This window comes from Pholis gunnellus (genome assembly GCF_910591455.1).
Source record: "Pholis gunnellus genome assembly, chromosome: 21".
Lineage (NCBI taxonomy): Eukaryota > Metazoa > Chordata > Actinopteri > Perciformes > Pholidae > Pholis > Pholis gunnellus.
The window spans coordinates 16775252-16797886 of record NC_136548.1 but is presented as its reverse complement, the minus strand read 5'-3'; the positions used below and the strand labels follow the sequence as shown (position 1 = coordinate 16797886).

General features: G+C 42.7%; 2 protein-coding genes across 2 annotated transcripts in view; both read right to left on the bottom strand.

Moving 5' to 3' along the window:
- LOC306712833 (uncharacterized protein) overlaps positions 1-22635 on the bottom strand; it is a gene marked incomplete at its 5' end in the record, with an annotated part of 90047 nt that overhangs the window by 11057 nt on the left and 56355 nt on the right. Inside the window, 11 exons of the mRNA XM_079182259.1 lie at positions 1198-1341; positions 1597-1728; positions 3435-3509; positions 14377-14458; positions 15636-15758; positions 17602-17727; positions 18495-18723; positions 18821-18917; positions 19593-19800; positions 19908-20119; positions 20382-20536. Coding sequence (XP_079038385.1) covers positions 1198-1341; positions 1597-1728; positions 3435-3509; positions 14377-14458; positions 15636-15758; positions 17602-17727; positions 18495-18723; positions 18821-18917; positions 19593-19800; positions 19908-20119; positions 20382-20536 — 1583 coding nt within the window. The remainder of the gene's footprint in view (positions 1-1197; positions 1342-1596; positions 1729-3434; positions 3510-14376; positions 14459-15635; positions 15759-17601; positions 17728-18494; positions 18724-18820; positions 18918-19592; positions 19801-19907; positions 20120-20381; positions 20537-22635) is intronic.
- On the bottom strand, positions 5300-12376 carry LOC306713200 (ankyrin-3-like; the record flags this gene model as incomplete). Its single annotated transcript, XM_079182849.1, has 5 exons — positions 5300-5492; positions 6069-6210; positions 6883-8122; positions 8306-8727; positions 9652-12376. The coding sequence occupies 5 exons, from the start codon at positions 12374-12376 to the stop codon at positions 5300-5302; spliced, it is 4722 nt and encodes a 1573-aa protein (XP_079038975.1).

The following is a 22635-nucleotide window of genomic DNA, read 5'->3' as shown; positions in this document are numbered from 1 at the left end:
AGTTAGTTCGTACTGATTATGCAGCAGGGTGGTCCCCGTCATTATTATATTGTTATTACTGATGCATTAACATAAGCATGTCATTGTAGTAGTTGGTCGAGGTTCAGCTAATTTTAATGTTATATACAGTTGCTTTAAGTTAAATTCGTAAAATGACTGGTAGCTATGGTCAGATAAACGTAGTGAGGTAAAAAGTACAATATTTCCATTTGAAATTTAGCAAAGTAGAAGTAAATATACTCAAGTAAAGTGCAAGTACCTCAACATTGTGCTTGAGTAAGTTTGAATGCATCTACCTTCCAGAGAGATAAAAGGCTAATTGCTGAATATATCAACTATCTGTAACAGAAGGCAAATCAAAGTTCTGAAATGACCCTCGTTGGGTCCGTCACAATCAGAGAATACTGACAGCTGCCACATTTCAGTTTCATTTAAGAGGAGAGAGAGAAAGTTAGAAAGAGAGAAAGACTTGCCATGCTGCTTAAAGCAAGCATGCCATTGTTATAAATTGGTTAGTTATAATTATGTTTCTCTGCATTATGTAATAGCGTACCACAGAAATTGACAAAAGGAGATGTGGTGGGTATCAGTTAAAGTTCTTATAACAAACACATAAACATAACTATTGTTAAACCAAATCATGAACGTCCGCCCGAACCCATCTGAAGACGATGTGCTTCATTCATAATCTCATCATCAGGATTATCAACACATTCATCAGATGGGACAGAGACACCAGTTCATTAGCGGCTCACATTTGCTTCAGGATCATGCTTACAAAAAACAGACAAACATACTAAAGTCTCATGCACCCAAAATGGTACAGATTTTATGTTAATAAATCACCCAAGAATCTATCACTTGCCATTAACGTTCCAATGACTGAGTGCTGCAAATTAAGTGCAACTGCCCCAGTGTTGGAAAACTAACAAGCCGACTCGGGTGACCGCTCAAAGAGGACGACTCTAATGCTATTACTACCTGAAAGGTCCATTAGGCTCAATGAACCTGCTGGAGCATTAAGTCATTTTGGTTAAATTCTAATGAACTTTCATTTATTTGGTCAAGCCTGATTGGTTCTGGCATTTGTTTACACAGTCAGGTCTGACTATCTGGCTGAGAGAGGAGGTGAAGAGGAGTGAAGGGATAGACTGAGAGATAGACTTAAGAGTTCAGCTAGGGTGGGCTACTCTTTACCATCGGACTGATCCGGGAATACTGCGTTATCATCGGCAAAGCAGCGTGTGCCTGAAATGTTACCGTAGTCAAATATGGGCCCTTCCAGCAAAGTCACAATATCCAACCGATTGATCTTAGTCAGCACCGCAGTTAAAGCATCCGCTGGGGGAGGAGAGAGAGAGAGAGAGAGAGAGAGAGAGAGAGAGAGAGAGAAATCACATTTGCAGTCGTTGTTTTAACACCACACAACCTTGATGTTGTCAGTTCTATTGATTCATTGTTTTCATAAGCTGGCCACTGAAATATGTATTCTCATCTCATGTACGATAACGTCAGCAGGGAGAAGACAACCTGGATATGACCGACATCAGCCATATCCATTTCTCTCCGTCACACACACACACACATACTGCTTACTTGTGGCATTTTTACCGTCCCTGTGCACCCATTTCTTTAGGAACATGAAGCTCTGTGCTGTCAGGGAATTGGGGTTCTCCACTCTGATAAAGTTGATCTCATCCACAGAGAAATCCAGCTCCCTGGCCAGCTCTGAAACGGCAAGAAAGTAAAACCATAAAGACGCAGTCATTTATTTGTTGCTCAACGGGTGGGGGCCCTGACACCAACATTACATCTCTGGTCTAAAGTCTCATGTCTATTAAAAGGTAACCTATCCTAAAAAAATGTCTGCACTTGTGATTGAACATCCATGAAGATGCATGTGTTGTCTTAATCAGTGGCTCAATCACAAAACAAACCACAACATTTAATTAAAAAGGGAGGGACAGCACAAAAATGCCTCCAGAAAAGCTGACACATCATATGTGGTGCAAACAATGTGATAAGTATCTGTAAAATAAATATGGAGATTTCAAGTTTGCATAAATTATAATTCACCTTCCGACTCACTGGTTCTCATGTTACAAGCTAAACTCGGATGGACATTGTTATCTGATGGTAAACTCTCTATGATTCGTGTCTTATATTTCCTCTACTTCCTCAGTGCTTGCTCAGTTGCTAAATGACAGTGACAGCCAAACACTGTGCCAAAAAAACGGTCTGAAGCCGTCTGAAGCTAACGGAGTGAAATGCTGCGTGTACAGACAAGCATACCGGCCATAAATTTTAAAACCACGAGAACATAATGTTCAGCAGCTCGATCACTGCAGCTCTGCAACAGGAACACACATTAAATATGGATTAAATTCCAGGCACTCAGTCAGAGCACCGGACAGACAGGCACACAACTATTCATACTCGTACGCACTTCAGATGGACACACACACACACACAGGGTGACGCCCATTCACACACACATGCAGGCAGGCGTGGGGCAGTGCTGCAGTGCAGGTGGCCAGGCTTGGAATAAACTGCAGAGGCCCCACCCTTATTGCAGCTCAAAAACAATATTTACATAAAATCTTCTTAAAACACATCCAAACCCAAAGATACATGACATGGAAGAATATAGACAGATTGCTCTACAAGCTTTTTGCTATAAGAATTAATAATACAATAATGATTGTATATATTTTCAGGCCCCTAACTCCAAATTTGTGCGTCTTTTTAAATTCTCGATATTCACTTGATACATTACAATGCAATCCAAGTTTTGGGAATGTTCCCACTTCCTTGTTACATGATTGGCGTAGTGACGATGATGTATGTGGTATGAATACCACTGCAGTGCTGCTCAGTCGAGACGTTTGTGAACCACATGTCCACCAGATGGCAACAAACACTGTGAAATGTTGTGAGAGCTGGTCTCAGTCCAGCTCATTCATTCATTCATTCACACACGTGGGTGTGCTGTAACATTCTCATACGGAATCCTCTTTGTTGCAAGACTGGGTTTCCTGTCTAACGTTTATCAGTGAATGTATTGAATGTTGTCTTGCCGACCCGCAAGACATTCCCAGGAGACTCTCGTTAGTTACTCCAGGGTCCCAATTCTCCTGTATTTCTTCCAATTCATGACAAATTATCACACCTTTTTTTATCTTTCTGTAATCACAACCTGGCAAAGAAATACTCAAGCAGTGGCAAAGAAATAAAGAATGACTGATTGAAAACTGATAAATATTAGTTAATGCGAGAGATTAATGCAAGTTCACATAGAGGACGAAATATTCTGTATTCAAACTCAAATTTGCTGGTTTGAGAGGAACATCTCAGCTGTTTCTCCACATTAAAGACAGTTGTCTTTCATCACTTTTCACGCTTATTTATGTGTGTTTTTCTTATCGTAGACTCACCAGTCCAGCTGAGTCCGAGGTGGTCGGCTACTATCGCCATACGGAGGTCTGTTCTCTCACAGGGACTCTGAGGGCCTGTGACGAGGAAGAAGGGAAGGGCAGGACACAAACAATTAACATGGGATATTATGACAACAATCCCCAAATTAATTAAATGTGGTTCTCAGAAAGAGACGCACAAAATGGCTCCTATAAAAATGGCTGCAGAGGGGATCGATGATAAAAGAAACAGTTTGGGATTGTGAACTGAAAGTTTGTCTGTTTCAGATTGTTTAGTGTGTTTTAACCATGAGACTTTCTAAATACCTAGTTAATATATGCCTATAATTAAAATGAGTTTTTGTGTCATTTTTGGGGCATTTTCTGATGTGATAATCATATCAAACCCTGTAGTGTTGTCAACTGAACAAACATAAAGACTAACTTTAGCTCACTGTCCCACGTCTCACCTCTGGAAAAAACAAACAAAAAAAAAAAGAGGTTTTCTGGCCAGACTCTCCTCAATGATTCAGTTTGGACGCTTGCTAAATAAATAGTTTGACATTTTAGGAAATGCGCTACTCTTTCTGAAAATTAGACGAAGAGCTTGATATCACTGTAATGTCAAACCTTAAACTATTTACTAGTGTCATTTTCTATGGTCTGGTCTAGAAACACTGATTGTCTTGCAGTGGTTGAAGAAGCATTTATCGTTTGACCCGAGACTCCTCACATCAAGTCTGGTCTATACAGCTGCATTCTTTTTTCTTAATTATTAAGCTTTAGGGAAAGTACTTTAATAGTGAAGATTTCCATACTGTCTTTACTAGACTAGCATTCATACTAACTAAACATAAAGAAAACACAAAATATAAATGTAATTAGATTATAGAATTAGACTACAATAGTAAAGTATCAGCGAGACTGATCATACAAAATCAATATCAAAAGAGGATCCGTGAGGCCAGAAAAGGAAAAAACGAAAACCACATATTCACACTAACATGTTCAGTAGTATTAGTATTTGTAGTAAAGGTTGAAAGAGTTAAAGAGTTTTGCATCACATCACTAACAACAAACAACTACCATCAGGCAACATTCCCTCCCACTGATAAAAGCAATTCATGGCTTCAACTTGAAGTCAAAAGTATTCCCGCTGCAGCAGGTTTTCCCGACGACTAACTACACTGACACGCTTCCCGTGCAGCGGACATCTTTTCCGATTGTCAAGTTCCAGCCGATGAATTGTTTTCGCAGTGTTTTCAGGGAGCAAAGAAGTACCACCAAATGATTTCTACAAACCAGGCAAGCAGACCAAAAACAAACACGAGGTCATATTTCCCCCTAAAACAATCTTTCACATCTTGGGTCTTAATCTTGTCGAAGGTGGAGGTGAGCGGTGTGGTGTCTTAGTGGTGAGGTGTGAGGCTAACTCCATCTATAGTGTGAAGTGAGAGTGAGAATGTGTGTGGTAGCCGGTGTGCTTACTTGCAAACCAATACTGATAACTGAAACGTGTTTGCTGATATTGAAATTGCAGCGCACCAAAGACATAACTACTACAGTCTGTTGTAAAGCTTCCACTGAATTAATCCACCGTCATAGCACATATACGGACATCGCTTTCCCTAACCGATTTAAACAATCAATCGGCATGAAATCAGGAATCCAGCGCCCAATTCTGAATATCGCTGATACCGTCATCGACTCTCCGTATCTTAGGACTTTACCTTATTGTCTAAATCAGACAGCACAGGACACAGATAACAAGAATGACAGGAAGAAGAAGTGACAGCTACACTTACGACGTCACATCACAAGGCACCCACAACAGCTACATGCATCTCAGAGAGAAAGATAAAGTATAACAAGTGTTTAGAAAGAGTTTACAAACTAGTCTGGTTCTCCGTGACAGGAGCCGTGATTGGTTGATCAACCTGACTCCCTTCCTCCTTCTGCTCTTGCTCCTTCCCTCCAAGTGTCCGCCTACTCTTCCTCCTGCTCCTCCTCATCCTCTCACTGCTGGCCTGCTCAACCTCAGCTCTCACATCTCTAGCAGATGGTGTTGATGTGGTGGTGCTGGTGGAGGTGGAGGTAGAGGTGCGTGAAGGGCAGGAACTTCTAGAAGCTCTAGATGGTTCTGACAAGGAAGTGATCCTGGCAGTGCTGAGGCTGCAGCTCTCTTCGTCCTCAGTGGGCAGTGTTTTCCCCTCTAACTTTCTTTCAGCCTCCTTGGGAACGATTTGGTCCAAACGTTTGGCTACCTGGCTATTGATAGGCCTTGTTTTACCATTTTTGGAGACCGCTGCTACGTTTTTTCTCCCTGTCTCATTTGTGCTGGTTTTCACTACACCGTACCCGTGTTCAGTCCTGGATCTGCCTTTAGTAAGTTGTTTTTCAACCCTGCTGGTTTTATTACTTCTACCACTAACCACAGACTTAGTCGGAACCTGCTTCTTCTCGCGGGAACAAGTGGAGTATTTCATGGCTTTTATTACTGGGATTCTAGATTTAGGAAATAAATTCTCAAAAGGGTCTAATCTTTCCCTGACATTGTGCATTGCAGGTTTTCTTGCTATGAATTTATCAACAGTGTTTTTTACTATTGGTTGACTTTGACTGCATAGTTTGCGGCTGTGCGCCCTGACTGGTAACCTGGACTTGCATAACTTGCCTTTGACCTCTTTGGCTCCTGTGTTTGTTATTGCTACATTAGTACAATCCCTGCCTTCCCTGCTGTTCTCCTCTAGCTGGCTGAAGGATGCTTCTATCCTGCTGACCTCCTGCAGAGTGGGTCCTGTAGAGGACAACAAGTTGAACACCATATTGTCAGCCAGACTAACGTCTGAATGTACATAATGGGAGTCAGGGATGTTGCAACTGGTATTGCTGCTCCATGTTTGGGGATTGTTAATACGTTGCGACGGTGCGGAGGAAGAATCTGTGCTTTGGTAATAAGAGTGATTTTCAGAAGTCCAATCCAAATGGCTGGATGTCCCTGAAGGAGTTCTGTGATTTGAATAATAATCTGTGAGGCCTGATGGTCTATTATTCAAATAGTTATCCGTCCTGCCTGATGTATCAAAATTAGAATAATCTGTATAGTTTGAGGTTACAGAATAAGAACTATCTACAGTTGTTCCTGAGGTTGTGTCAGCGTGATCAAAGATGCCTGATATTCTACATTTAGAACTGCTATTTGAAGCATCAGAGGTTTTATCAGATGACAACTTGAATCCTGTTCTAAAAGTGGAGAATTTAGGCTCAGTGTTGGAAGAGTCTCTGCATGTGGTGTAACTGCCAGTCGCATTTGCTATTTCTAGCTGGACAGTAGTAGTCTGAATGGAGACATGAGGGACTGTTAAGGTATCTATGGGATGCTGAAAATTAAACTGATCCCCATGTTGTGAGGAGGCATTTACCTCTGAGTCCCTGACCCTGTACCTGCCCGCTGAGTAGTTATGCTCACCAATCTGAAAAAACTGGAGCCTCTCCTCCACCATGTCCCTCTTGCTCATGTCAATCGCACCACTGCGTGTCATCTCAAACATCTTCCCTTCATGGAAGGGGAATGGGTTCGGCTCGCTCGTCGGCGTGCTATCGTCCGTTGGTGTTCGGGCTGGGGTCGTGTCTGGTGTTGTGGCCTGAGACTGGTCGTCCACTGCCAGTCCAAAAGGCTTTGGCTCACCATTGCTTCCCCTTGTCCCTCCCATGTCAACGACTTCTTCTTCTCCACCTTTACTGGGCCAGGGGTCAAAGTCCAGCCCCTTAGTGGCAACAGTCTTAAAAGTAGAATTAAACTCCTCTTCCAACTTATAACTAAAGTAAGTATCTGAAAATCCCTCTTTATCTGACTTGTTTTGCTCCTGAACTTTAACCCCATTATTACTAACACCATCAGGTATTCCGCCATTTGCGGGGGTATCTTTTTTGAAAGTGTCCTTTGGACATTCTTCCGGGGTTTTCTCCTCTTCAATAACTTCCAGTTTGGTCGGAGGAAAAGAGCGGTCAGTGGACCTGTATGTGTCTGTTGCCCAGACGTCTCTCCGGCTGTCTGGAAGACCAAACTGACGTAAATCTGCCTGCTCGCACAGGCCATCATCCTCATCCTGAAGTTCATATCCATCTAGGGAGTCAATTTCTGTCGCATCTGTGTCATGAGAAAATTCAGCCGTTGTGGCTATTGAACAGTCTGTAATTGACTGGTCATTTCCATTTTGTTCATAATCATCGTCCTCTTCTTTTCCATTAGAAACCTTAGAACCATTGGAGCCATTGGTGCCATTGGTGCCATTGGTCCCACCATTAGGTTCTTTGTTGTTTCCATTTTTGTCATGTTTTTTGGATTTAGAAGCCTTTTCCTTCTCCTTCCTCTTCTCCTCCTCCTCATTATCTTTGAGTTTCCTACAAGGAATTGGTTGAAATATTGACTCATCCTCTTCTTTCCTTGCATCGTCATCATTTGACAGACTGTCATCTTCCCCCGCGGACACAGGGGAAGGGGGTTGGATACGTATAATTGGCTCGGTCAGCAGGTGCCTGTCATGTTCTTCCTGTAAGTTCACCTCCATCATTTCTGTCTCAGTCTCTGAGGAGGCACAGGAACCTTTCCTTTCAGTGTCTGAAATTTCTGAAGACGAGTCCAAAGGAGGAGGGGGAGGGAACTCAATATACGCGACACCTTTGTCTTTTGAGACCTCTTGGTGCTCCTGCTCAGTCATTTCATCATGCATGCCATTGGCTGCTGTTTCTTGCTGGTTGAAATTATAAGGTAACTCCTGCTGTTCATCATTATTCTTTGTTTCTTGTTCATTAGCATTAGCGAGGTCCGCTTGTGTGCTGTGAACTGTAGTTTTGCTTTCTGGTAGAACCTCTTCAAAAGAGAAAACAACTTTGCTTTGGTTATCTTCCTCTAATTCTTCAGAGACCTCCATGATTGGGCTGGGTTTCCCTGGCAAGAATCCCATAAAGCCATCAGGAGTTCTGCACGTGAGGTCATAGCTGACCTCCTCAGAGCTGGGGGTCTCTGGTGTAAGGGGGCTTTTCCCTGAGCTATCTATGAAAGAGACCTGTTCTAGCGTGTCATCATCTGGGCTTATGAGGCTGAGTGCTGAGTTTGATTTGACTGTGTACAGTGTTCCTTTGGCTTCCCTCTCTCCCTGCCTGCCCACCTGGACACTGACATAAACGGGTAACGTTTTGATGCCCTTGAAGTTCTCTTTGGTTGTTGCAGCAGCTGGAAGGTTTATGACTTTCTCCAGTGTGTCTCTGGTGCTGGAAAGGTTGTTGGAGTTGGAATCTTTGGGTGCATTATCTAGAATTTCAAAGGTCCGATTTTCATCTGTTTTGTCCAGGGTTGGCTCAAGACTCGCCTGTATTTTGCTCTTAGATAATGTAGGTATCTGTGATGGTTTAGTTATTGTCTGTTTCTTAGTGAGTTCATTATCTAAAGTGGAAGACGATATGACAGGAATTCGGGATTCTGTCTTTTTTCTAAGATTTTTGTTTGGTGGTTCTTCTCTGTCTTTTCTTGACACCTCAGATATTACTTCTTTGGAAGCAGACTCACTTTTTGTGACTTGTTGGCTCTTTTTAGCATCACTATCTTTCACTAGTAGTCTCGGAGTATCATGGACAACAGGTGTCTGGATTTTTTTACCTTTATTGCTGTCTTTAATTTCCTGAGTAACAGTAGAAGGAATATCTTTCACTTTAGTAATTGCTTTTTGACTGTCGGTTTCACTAATTTGTTTTTGCAACAAAGGCTCTGGGATGTTTTTGTTTGGAGACTTGTCTCCTGTAGGTTTTGGAGCTTTAGATGTTATCAGATCATGTTTAGTGCTGTCTGTGGCAGGACATGTGTCCTTCTCTTTATCCTTTTTTGGGGATACTTTTTCTGATGTTTCAGATACTTTTGATGTTTTTCCTCCCGAAAACTGATAAACAGGAAGTTTGCTCTCCTGTAATTTCTTTACTGAAGGTTTTGGCTGCACTGGAGGAGGAGTTTTAATTGGACTAGACTGACTTTGTTTTTGAGCCTCAGATTCAAACTTCATCCTAACAGCACTCACTTTAGATGTTGATTTTACATGCGAGGGAGAAGAGGGTTCAGACTCACTGGTTGTAGTTTGTTGTTTAATTTTATCCTCACTAATATGAGGGAGCATGCTTTTCTGGGGACTGCTCGGTAAGCTGGAACTTTTCTTTTCAGTTGCAGTGGTACTGCCAAACATTTTACCAACAGACGGCTCCCTGAGTTTGCTTTTACTGAAGCCCTCTTCTGCTTTAGGTTTCTGCTGTGTTTTCTCAGGGGTACTGCAGGCTGAGTTAGGCCAGGACCTGGGTTCCTTTGGCTCTCGTCTAACAGGCTTTTTCTCAGGGGACTGCAACTCATCATTGAGCTTCTCTGTTTTGTCACGGAAGAACTGTGATACCTCACTGAGTTTTTCTTCAGCTTCCTTTACAGATTGATCCACCCTATCCTCATAAAGGAGCTTATCCCTGCTCCTGTCATGTTTATCCTCTGTAAATCGCATCCAAACAGCATGTTTGGGGCTGCCCTGCTCTGTGGAGTAGTGAAGCACTGTTACCTTGTCAAACTGAGATGCTTCGTCTCTGTGCACAAATTTACCAGATGTAGGGGATCCATCTTTTGATGACTTAGAAACAAACTCTCTTTTAGGGCTTCCATGCTGCTGACTCTCAGTGCTACGGCTACCACTCTCATCAGAAACTAGGTGGTGTTTTTTGTCGGTCACCATTGCAGAATCCTCTGTGTCAGAGTGAGACAGCGATGACGCGTCAAGTTTCTCTGAGAGAAGCATTTTCTCAGCAAACCTATATGACTCGCCTCTGATTTCTGATAGCTCATCGTCACAATACTCTATGGAGTGTTGGCTCAATAATTTCAGCGCTTTATATGAATCATCTGCTATCAGCTGGGCGGAATTTGGGCGACTGTCCTCCTCCTGTGAAACAGGGGTGTTAACGCGAGATGTTTCTAGGAAGGAGGGCAGAGATTCTTCTGCATTAAGTTCCTCCTCTTCCTGTTGGGCCTCATCGTAATCAGTGAGTTCCTTAATTCCATGGTCCTTGTACACATAAAGCTCAGGGTGTTTCTTGGCTTCCCTGAAAATAACCTCAGTCGGCTGTGCTGTGCTGTGGCCCTTTTCGATATGAACCTCGATTATCCTTTCAACTTTCGGTTTGGATTTAATGTCTCTGTCAAGAAATCTAGGAGTCAGCTCATCACCTTTTACAGAATCCTGGTTAGCTTTGTGTTCAAAAAGGCCTGCCAGTTCTTTAGATGGGTCCCTACCTGACTGGAAAGCTTTCATGAGATCTCTAACTGACATACCTTCCTCTATCATCTCTGCGCCATCAGTCAGTTGGGGCTTGTGATAAACCATTCTAGTTGTAGTAGTGATTTGAGTTTCCTCTTTACGACACACACTTTTGTTCATCATGGAGTCGTCTCCTGGCATTTTCAACTGTAAGGATTTCATGGAGCTCGTTGAAGCTGCACCTGGCTCTATAGAAGGAAGAGCAGATGCAGCCTCCTCCATGAATACAGGCTCACAAGGATCATCAGGCAGCTCATAGCTCCTAACGTGGACCACTTCAGTCCTGGTCTCACTTACGCAGGGAGGTATGGGTGAATCAGTGAATAAAGGCTTAGGTCCTGTACTCTCTGCACTCTGAGGAGCAGAGGGAGTCTTTTCACTCCTGGTCTCAAACCCGCTGTCTGACAGTGGACTCTTATCCTGCTCATGGGACAAGTCCTCGGGCGACTCCAAAATTGTGTCCGTCCCCTGATATGATTCAGTAAGTTTGCTTAGGTCTTTCTCTGAAGGAGACCTAAGCATGCCTGAGACTGGTGGAGGCATTTTGAGTTTGTGCTCTTGTATCAACATAGACGGTTTAAGAACACGTTTCTGTTTCTCTTCCCCTTCCCTTTTCGCCTCCTCCTCGTGCCTACATTTTAACTCTGCCATTCTGGAGAGAGAGCTGGCGCCAATGTCATTTGTTAAAAAGTCTACTACTTTAGCCAACTCTAGGTCTTTGCTGGACATGGACTGCTGCTTGAGCAGGAGTGTGTTTTCATCAAAAGGAGGGTAAAAATCTGCGAAGGAACTTCTTTGTGCCTCCTCAATCTCGTCATTGGAAAATTCCTCCCATTCATCCTCTGAGGCGCTCTCCTTACCTGCAATAGCCTTACCTTCACTCTTGATGTCTTTCTTTAATATCTCACTGACTTTCACTAAATCTTCTTTCACTTTCTCCACGAGACTAAAAGGTTCCTCATCCTCTAACTTTGTCTCTTTAGGAGTGCCAGTATATGATGTTTGAACAGTTTTAGCTGCTGTCTGTGTGTCTGTTTGTAGGATAGCTGTCATTCTGATCAGGTCTTCTTTCATATCTGCTACATCTTTTAGTATCTCCTGGTTGGTAGTTCCAGTTGGGTGGATGATGGGCGGTGTGATGAACGGAGGGGATTTCAGTTGGGACTTTATTTTTGATGAGGTAACGCAGGAAGACAAAGAGGAAGAAGATGAGGATGAGGCACGAGAAGAATCAGGCAGTGCCATTTTGAGAGACCCGGGGCCTGGTTTGGCAGGGGTATCTGGAATGACGTTGATTAACGAAAACACAGGGACAGTCACCGTGTTGGAAGGAACCACCGAGCTGGAGGAGGCAGAGGCAGATCTCAGAGACCCGTAAGCAGAGCTTGCTGCTGCAGACCTACGCGAGGAGGACAGTGATCTAAGAGTGCCATAGCCCGACACAGAATATGAGTCTATAGCTTCATTTATGGCCGCGCTGACACCAGAGGTTGCTGCCTGGGTGGTGGCCTGGATCCTCTCCTGAAGGCTGCTACTTCTCTCTGAGAGATGGCGAGATGAAGGGGAGGATGGTGTGGAGGAGGAGGATGGGTATTTTACAGGAGCGACTGATCCGTTCATCATCGATAATTCTGAGGAAGCAATGGTTGTCTGTCCATTCGAGGAGAGCGACGAGAGGGACGACCTCCCTCCTCTGGATGAGAGTGTCGTATCTACAGAGGTTTTCAAAGAGGACATGTTGGAGATGTTTTTAAGAGAAGAAAGGTTAAGTGCGCCTGCATCTGTCGCAATTGTGGACCCAAGGGTTTTATAAAAACCCTTTGGCGATGCTGGAGCAGTAATAGAGACGGATGGCCTGTCTGGTACAGACCCATTGGGTATCGAGTGAAGTGGGGAAGTCCTTGATGTGTATGCTGAAGCAAGGTTTTTGATTGATGCTGGATCTGTGGCAGGTTTATATGGGCTTCCAGAGGACACAATGCTGGCAGACCCCTGGACAGGGTACTGACCCAGCTGGACAACGGTCTTAATGGGTGAGGGCATAGTCCTGTAAGTCCTGATGGGGGATGAAGACATTAAGTCGCTAACTGATTTAACTGGGGATGAATCCAAGGTGCCTTTGATTGTTGCAGCGCATGCAGGTGATGGGGAGGAGAGGGGCCAGGAAGTTTTCAATGGAGAAGCAGCTGGTGAGCCTGCCGGTGAATCGGTAGAGGTGAGGGAACCCCCCACTCCGACGGGCCTTGTTTGGCCAGGGACGGTAATAGGAGCAGTCGACCATGATGGGTAAGGTCGGGTTGGAAAGATAGGTTTGTGAGGGTAACCAGCAGGCAGTGTTCTTGCTGTTGTGCTTCGCTCAACTGCGGTTTCTTCAGATGAATTTGTAAAAATAATAAATAAAGGATGGGAAAAATAATAAAAAAAGAATGTGGAATAGTAAAGATAACAAAAAAATTATGTTGGTGAAGGAAAAGGAATACAAAATGTGAAAGAAAAAAAGGGATCAGAGGAGGAAGAGTTTGTCAGTGACGCATTCCTGGTATCAAGGAAGGAAAAATAGCAGTTTTATGAAGTGCTGATATACGAGTATTAATTGAAGATGGAGTTATGAAAAGAAACGGTTGTGTTCCTGTATGGTTCAGGATCGGAACATGACTCAAACAACAACAACAACATAATGAATAAACTGAACGAAGCACATACAGCAGCAAAGTATAATTCAAAAGACAATGGCATAGACTAACAATTGACAACAGAAAAATGGTAGGACAAATGCACCAGGATCAACACAAAAACAACTTCTCTTTGGACTTCAGATGTTCCAAAATCAGCGTATGGATTCTGGCTCTAATTTCAATCCGCTTTTTTAAGTGCCTTTTATCTGTTTGGTCCAAAAATTACTTAATGATAGATTCCCCAAAGACAATTTGGACACTATGATACAACAAAGCCAACGGCTGCAAAAGTTTCCATTTTCCTTTTGTTATATAAAAACAAAATATGACAAAATGTGTTTTCCAAGACTCAAGTTTTGGCCCATTTTGCCATGCAAGATCAATATGAACTGGTGACAAGCACAAAGAGTGAACAATTGAAAACAAACACCTGAAAGAAAGCCAAACTCAAGACCTCCAAACATGCATTTTTTGTCCCACAAAAAGCTGCTACATCATCACAAAGCCAAAAAGAGCTTTAAACTCAGAGGGGACAAATAGAAAAAAAACACAATTTTACTTTGACCTCCCTCCCAAATGCCTATAACATCGTGTTGGTAAGTCAAAGAAAATGTTTGATGTTGCTGCACTTGGACTTATAAAAACTCAGCAGTGCAAATCAACCAAACAAACCCAGAAGAAGTACAACTCACAACGTGGGCAAGCACAGCACAAAAACCACTCATTGACCCATGCAAAAATATGTACCATGTTGTAAACAAGCATGTGGACAGTGCATGTTATGTAGGATGAGAAATATGCATATATTACATTAAGTAAGTCACATCTATCTACATATCGATCACGCATTTTACAGGTTAATTAAAATGGTTAATAGACTAACTTATCCACGAAAACTGGCATTATTATATTCATCAATTTGTTAGTGAAAATGTCAAAACTCACTCAGTGCAGGCTCGGCCAGATAGCTGTAGCGCTTACGTAAGGCTAGGGATGCAAAGGTATGACGTCGCTCTGGCTTTTCAGTCTGCAACAATAGCAAACAACACAAGAACCTATTAGTTCTAAGTCACCCTACATTGTGTGATGCGGCCAAATGACCAACATTTGGACATCATAAATGTCAAATTAAAGCAAACCCAAAAGTCTGCATTAGTTGGTATTAACATAACAACAAAGCCCATATTTAACAGATGCGTAATGCAGCAGCAAATTCTAACTTTGAGAGTTTTCACTGCACTTCAATATTATTTTCTTTGTAAGTACTGACTGTACTATTAAAATAAGTGTTACAATGCCAAGCTAGCCAAATTAGCTTACGTTAGTCATGATGAGGCCACAAACTCTAAATGATAAGTACTTAAGAGAAAATAATCAGTTTTAAGGTACTGTTACCAAAGGTTAAATCTTAACTTAAGGACAATGTAAGTAAAAAAAAAAAAAGCCACTTGTATCACATACTGTAGAGCGGAAAGGGTAAGGATGGGACATAAGATAAATTGTTGTTCATATCTACATTATATCATGCAAAACTGAGCAGCTAAAAGTTGCTCTGAACAAGGAAAGCTCGTATTGTCCTTGTAGAAGCGGAAAGAATAATGCTATGATGAAGCAGAGCCTGCTATAGGTCTAGCGCAGAGGACAGCAAATGGTGGGGAGGGTGTGGTTTACCTCATCCTCAGCATCTGACTCCATTTCCTGGTTCCCAAGATGCATTGCAGAAACAGGGGGAGTAACATAATGGAAAGCAGGGGGAAAAGAAACATCAGGGTGTGAAAAAGGAGTGATTGATTGAAGCCCCAACTTTAGCAAACAAAAATTAAAAAAACACAGACAAACACCAAAAAAAACTGTAAAGCGCCAACACTCAGCAGCAAAAACAGCAAATGAGTTCAAGCCACAAAAAGCCAGCCTGATAATCAAAAATAAGCCTTTTGCACAAAAGCCCTCAGCCAAAAGCATGTCATCCAAATCAAATGGTAGGAAGGAACGATATGAAACAGCCAATGACAAGAATCCACTGCAAAGCTAACCGATTAACATAGAGAGAAGCTTTAAAACAGATAAAAGACACAGTGGCGGCAGTTTGGCCAAAGTCTTTCTCTGTCTTTCATTTATCCGTGTTATCGGGGGCCGAAAGTACCCTAACCACGAGTATGGTTATGGAGGTGAAAACAAAGAATGGTGAGTTCACGCCACCTTACCTTCTTCACTGCAGGAAGTGTGATGTTCAGGTTGCACACGGCGGTTTGGGGAAGGCCTTTTATGGTCTTACAGTCCTTGAGGAACGTAAGACGGCCGCAGGGCTCCTGGCTGGGATCTCTCACCTAGAGAGAGAACATTGCTTCTTTATGTACCTTGTTCCATTATAGAGGTGGAAGTCACTGCTGGTGCACTGCAATGAGTACACCGTACGCTGGACAATGTATTTTCTTATATATTAAAATAAATAAGCGGAACTTGAATCTAACTGTGTCAAGCGAAACTATAGAGGAGAAACAACAACATATTTCCAGCTATACACCAACAATGTTAACTTGAATGCACACAAATACAGCGTAATTAGATTCAGACAACAGTTTGATTTGACTACACTGGGGTAGAATTCTTATCAATTAACATTTTTTTAAGAAATTTGAGTTTTGTTTGCTTGTTATTATCAATTTAGACAACATAATTGTGTATCACGATATCTCGATATACGATTTCATCACAATACGATTCCATTGACAGACGATAAATTATCATGTTACATTCCAGCCCGAATCCACATGCGTGTAAATGTGCATGTTTTATGTTAAATGTTCATATTTTGCATAATACAGTCATATATTTTAGCACTTGACAGCAGCATAGACATAAAACGTGTATTTTACATACGAGGATAGTGTAAGAACTGCAGGGGTACTGTCTGTTATTAGGAGGTACAGCCCAGTAGGTAACAGAAGAAGACGATAGCGGTGCACCAAGAGCTGACTTGTTATTGACACGGATTCATATTACTGTGTTTACTTTACTTAAACTTATTTTGCTAGCTAGCAACACAACATTTCCTTTAAAAACAAAATGTCTTCGACTTTGTTCTCACATATTATCTACAGAAGCGTTTAGCTAATTGAGCATTTGTAGAACAGACTGTTAGAAAAGCCCCATTTGTACGTAATGTTATGCAACGTGGTGCCCTGCAACCGTTAATCTAGTTCACGAGCAGCAAGAACAGTTCTCACCAAATGATGCAAGAGGATTGATTATGTAGAACATGAGATTAATGGGTCGATCAATTACATCAGGTTATTCATTGGTGGCAGTGGGAACTAGGTTAGACCCTGTGGACTGGGATCACTGGGTGAGAGTGAGGCAGCGAAGGGGAATAAAACAACGACGGGTTAGTGCAGTGATTTAACAGCAACAACATTGTTTTCTCCAGCATTCTGTCTTAAAAGACCCTCTTCATTACTATACAGGACTGCTTAAAGAAATCAGACACACACACAAAAGGGTTGCATGTTTTATTGAAATGTATTGATGATTGGTTTCTGGTGGATGCTGCAGCAGCCTCAGCTAGAATTGATTGGAGGCTGGGCCTGCAGAGACAAACGTACACTTAGTTTGGCTAGTTGGTGTTTCTCTCCACATGATGTGCTCATTGTGGTGGAGGGTAGTGGTAGTGTTTAACTGTTGCTTGATTGTGCAGTAAGATAACATGTGATGTTTGAATTCAAGTCACTTGCCTCCGTTGGGTCTCCTCTCCAGGGTGTTCGGGCTAATAGGCTCCAAAGGGTTCCTGAGCACGAATTTAAAGTTCCGGGAAATACCATGTAGTAATAAGTAGAGGGGTGTTAGTGCAGTTCAATCTCCTGTTCAGGCTTTCTGTGACCCTATTCTAATGTGTAACGTAAATAGAGATCACGCTGACGGTTGAATATAGATAGAAATGTATTTGAATGTATTTGTTGTGGTTTTGGGTGATTTTGTTGTCATGTGAGGGGCCGAGTTCCCTCTACTGTGGTGGGGTTGAGATCGTTGTCAGTGGCAGGATATACAAGGCCGCCAGTTTCCAGTAACTTTCAACAAGTTATTTTTGTCATTTATGGATCTTCCATACTCCATATTCCAGCCTGAGAAAGAGGTTGTTGAAGGCAATAGTGATAATAAGAGTGAAAGCAGTACCTTGACACAGAAGGGCAGGCGGTTCTCCTTGAAGGCGTAGAAGTTGAGAACCAGCTGCTGACCACCTTTAGTCAGAGGAGCCAAGTTTCCGTAGCAGTCCACATAGATGGGCCTGCCCTCCAGAACCTGAGAGAGCACATCACAGAGGTAAGAACTCACGATGAGGTCTGGAAGTGGCGCCACAGCTGCTCGTAACCCTCAACAGCACTTAATAAATCTTTAAGCTTCCTGTTTCTTTTCTAAGCTCTAATTCTACAGTTGCAGGAGTTTACACTCTTTACTGTTGCCTTCATGGTACTGCTGCAATTACTTTAAAGCACTTGTGTTAAACAGCTTAGCACATTAAAACACATGTTTTAAATCAAGAAGAAAAACAACCCGAAAGGCTTTTGACAAAGATTGCTTTACGTCCAGATAGTCAGATTAAACTCAGCTAGATTTAGTTCACATACAATCGATGGTCAAGGACTCTGTGCACATATACTTTTCACACAAAACAGCACAATATAACTTCATAATAATAGCTTTCACACAGAGTCCTTCTGTGTGGACGTTGCACGTTCTGCCCGTGTCAGCGTGGGTTCCCTCGGCTTCCTCCCACACTCCAAAGACATGCAGCTTAGGTTGATTTCGGACTCTAAATTGCCCGTAGGTGTGAATGTGATGCATGAATGGTTCCCTGTCTGTCTCTGGCGAACTGTCGAGGGTGAACCAATGTCAGCCGGGATCGACCCTGAACAGGATAAGTGGTTATGGATTATGGATCGATGGATGTGATAACCCACTAATGCCCTAAAAGAGGCTTGGTTACAAATCAATTTGGGATTACGCTTCAAAATTGAACCTCACATTCTGACAGGAACAGAAAATATAACCAACCACTATTTACGTACCTCTATGTCTTTGCTCCTGGCCACCTCCTCGAAGTTCTCCTGCTGCTCCAGGGTCTTGTCCACCTTGTCATCCGTCATACAGAAGCACCTCAGTCTGGACTCCACCGGGTCATTCGTCTTAGCGAACACCACAAACTTGGCCATGTAGGGAACGCAGATGAGCTCCCTGTACAGCTGCATGGCCAGACCCACCGTCTCTGGGATCTGGTGGCAGTCTGCTAACCAGAACCTGCATAGATTATAGACGCAATGATGAACATTTCAGACAAATAGAAAATCGATCAGAACCACCACAGTGTAACACGTGAGCATGTCGTGTGTCTCACCTGGCAGAGACATTAGTGGTGAAGGAGACGCAGTCGTTGACGAAGGTGAGAGGAGTCGTGCCGGTGATGTCTTCCCACTGAGCCGGTGACGTACCACCTGGTACACAGATAGAGAGATTGTCGTTTAATGCGACTGATGTACAGGGAATATGGAGCGACATTTTAAAGGAGACACACTTGACAAAAGTCATCACATTTCTTTCAGACATCTATTGTAGTGTTAAGATAAAATAAGATAAACTTGTTGTGCAGCAGTTGCAGTAAAAGGAGGAAAGACTGCAGATATAAAGAGTGCAAATAAAATAGAATATGACAGTAAAGGTTATCAATGAGTCGCAAAAACCCAGAAAACACAGGACTTTCATCCAGGAGACTAGTTTGTGAAACTAGAAGTCAACGTTGACTGATTTGTAATGTCACTTCTGTAGTTAAGTAACTGCATTTACGTAGTTATTTTAACCCAAACCAGGATATATTTTCCAAAACCTAACCAAGTAGTTTTGTTGTCTAAACATGTTCTGAAACTGCGGGGGCGTGCAAGTGCACTGATTTGTGGGAAAATACACGAAAAACAACAAAATAACTTCTTGTAAGATTACCATACGATATAAACTATAACCTTGACCAGCACAAATACAACCCCAAGCCTTAATTTAAACTAAAACATATCTTAATCCTTAAACATCCCTTTCACAGAAAAATGTCCTCAAATTGACCCTCACAAAGATAGCTGTACAGGTACCATCACACACACACACACACACACACACACCTGTAATGCTACAGAGAAGGCGGAGACAAGGAGTACAGTCTCCTTTGTAGCCGTTGCTGAGCCCCTCCCCTGAGAGAGGCGGGATTGGGATTGTCATGGTGATGGGCTTGTGGAACTTCCTTCTTCTGGGCTCCACGGTAACGATGGGGCTGAAGGTCGCTCGGTTCCCGAGGATTTTCTTCACAGAGTCGTCCGGCACCGGCTGGGCCTGAGAGACGGTGATCAGGGATCAGTGTTCAACGTGTGCGTAGGTTTGTGAAAACAGACATTCTGTGAGACGGATGAATGAAAACAACAGAAATCTCTCAAACTCACCTGCAGTCCGACTTTGATCTTCTTGGTTAACGCGCCCTCGGGGAAGGAAGCTTGAACCAATGGGACGCTCCGGCTGCACAGAGTCCCGCCCTCTGGTCCCATCTGATTGGTCTCCTGCCTGATTCGAGACACGACAGCAAAGTACTGTGGGAAGTCCTTGGTGATGATGCGGCAGATTCTCTTCCTCTCCAGCTCCTCGGGACTGTCCAGTTCTACGAGAAGGAAAATACATAACTTACATAAATCACACATACATTATAAATCATTTATTTCCCAAACCTACAGAAACAGCTCAGTATGTAGTACAACGGATACCAGGTATGTTAATTACCCTTTAAAAACATGCACTTTTATTTAAAGTCTTCTATGAAATAATTAGTGTTAACTAGTGCAATTCGTAGACTTCCAGGCCTGTATTATTTGAATTTAAACATACAAACGTTCCTAAAAAAAACAAATAAACACGTGCTCTACCTTCATCCATCCCACTGAGAAGCTGATTGAGGTTGTCGGTCTTGTAGTCGTACAGATGCTCCTTCCAGGTTTCTCCGTTCTCGCTGCGCAGCAGGATCAGCTCCCTCTCTTGGCCCCGCATCGAGCCAAAATGAGGGATCTCCACTATCACAGGCCTGGTAAGGTACATCGAGTACGGCTTAATTAATTATATACATTTAAGAGTGAAATGGCAGGTAACGGGTAAACCAAGAAAATAGAGGTTTACTTCTTTTCTGATTACAATGATAGTTGTTGATGAACGTTGGTTCTGCTGATGAGTGTTGCTTCATAATGACATAGCTGTGGCCGTGCTGCAGTTCGATGGTTACATTCACAGTGCGCGTGATCGCTTGGCATGATTTGACAGGAAACACATGAAACGGAATGAGGAGTGAAAGCTGCACAGCCCTTCGTCAAACAAGGCGTGATGGCAACACAAGAGAGGGGGATGAACGTGCTCTAGCCTGAGGACCGGTATTCCCCTCAGAGTAGAGAGCACAAAAGGACAGACGGAGAGGAACTATATTCATCGATCATCCACAAAATGATTCTTCTTCTTAAAAGGACTATTTTATGAGTCAGCTTCTTACTATGAGCGATAAAGTCCTGCATGAACCCAGGTTGTAAGCAGAAGTAGATCAGCCATCATTGCTGCGTTGTCATACATCAATATTGTCTTTTGTTTTGACCAATTTCACACAACTGTTATGGGATTAAATAACTAAAAACACCTTCACCTGTCCGGGAGGACGACTGCTCTCACAACAATGTGCTTGTTCTTTACTCGGCGCTTGTGAGCACAACACATAGCGGTTAAATCCGCCGGCCGCATTCGTCTATGAAAATATAGTTACTTATTCAAATATATTATTTATTTAGTTAAAAGTTATTTATCTCTATTCTATAAGGACGGTTTTATTTGGCAACAACTTTGACGTTGCTTATTCAGTATATACATTTAAAAGGTGCTTAAAACAGTCACAATAGCAAAGTTACATTTTTGTGAAGAAATACTTAAAGTACCAGGAGAAGAGAAATGTTATTTTGTCAATATGATCAAGATTCTACGTTGACAATTCACAAAAGGCCTCGTGTCCACTGAAGCACGGTGTGTTTACTGCGTAGCTGAACAACCCTTCTGAGTTGAGCCGTAGCGCTGAAGGTTCACAGTGTGGATCAGTGCAACTCAGCCAAACTCTTTCTTCTAATGTCTCTGGAAATAAATGACACACAAATATTGTGGGATGACATAAAAAAACGGTCGTAAAAAGATGAAGTAAAAAAATAACAGCGGTCATGAGAAGCAGGATGATGCTCGGCTTGAGGAGGGAACGGCTCATGCCCAACAAGCGCAGTCCAGTCCGAACAGCCAATCGAAACCTTTACTTTCAGTGACATCAGAGGCTCCACCGAAAGCTTCTGAAATAAATAAATAAATTCCATGGTCTCTAAATGAAAGTGGCTGGAAAGTTATACTGTGTAGTTTTAGGAAGAATTCTTATATCTGAAATGTAAACGCTGTATTCTACGTCTCTTCCCGGGATGTTATTGAGGCTAAAACAATCTTCTTTTCTGTGGTGGATCCATCATCCAACTAACTTTTAACACAAGTAATAAGCAACTAGTTGTCCTCCCTTTGAAATGGTCACAACGTCATTGATTTCTTCCCAAAACTACATGGCTGTTTTCCTGACAAATCAACAGAGATGGGTAAAATAATCATATCCATCAGCATGAATCAGCCTCGGTCATGTCGTTTTCCCGCGAGGGAGGCGGGACGTACAGGAAGGGAGAGGAGCAGGGTGGGGGTGGGGGGGGGGGGGGGGGGGGGGGGATGCTATGTTTGGTTCCTACCCAACAAATCTAGTTCCTCTGGGTCCCAGCTGTAGCACTGGACTAACCAGGCTCTCGCCTTCATTAAGGGCTGGCAGCTTTCTGGGAAGATGTAGTTTACTGCGTCCGCAAGATAATGAAACACCCACGCACACACCCAGGTACATACACAGAACACACAACTTGCAAAGTCAGTGAAAGCAGCTAAAATCAGTAACAAGATTCCCGTCTGTGCAGTACTCATCAGTGACATCAGTATTGGCAACTACTCACTCACACTATCCGTTTCTGGCTGGTAAATACACACACGGTGTATTGATTACATCTAATGACGGTGAATCTAATTGCTAACGGATGATAATAAGCAGTGGTGGAAGAAGTATTCAGAACCCTCTTTATC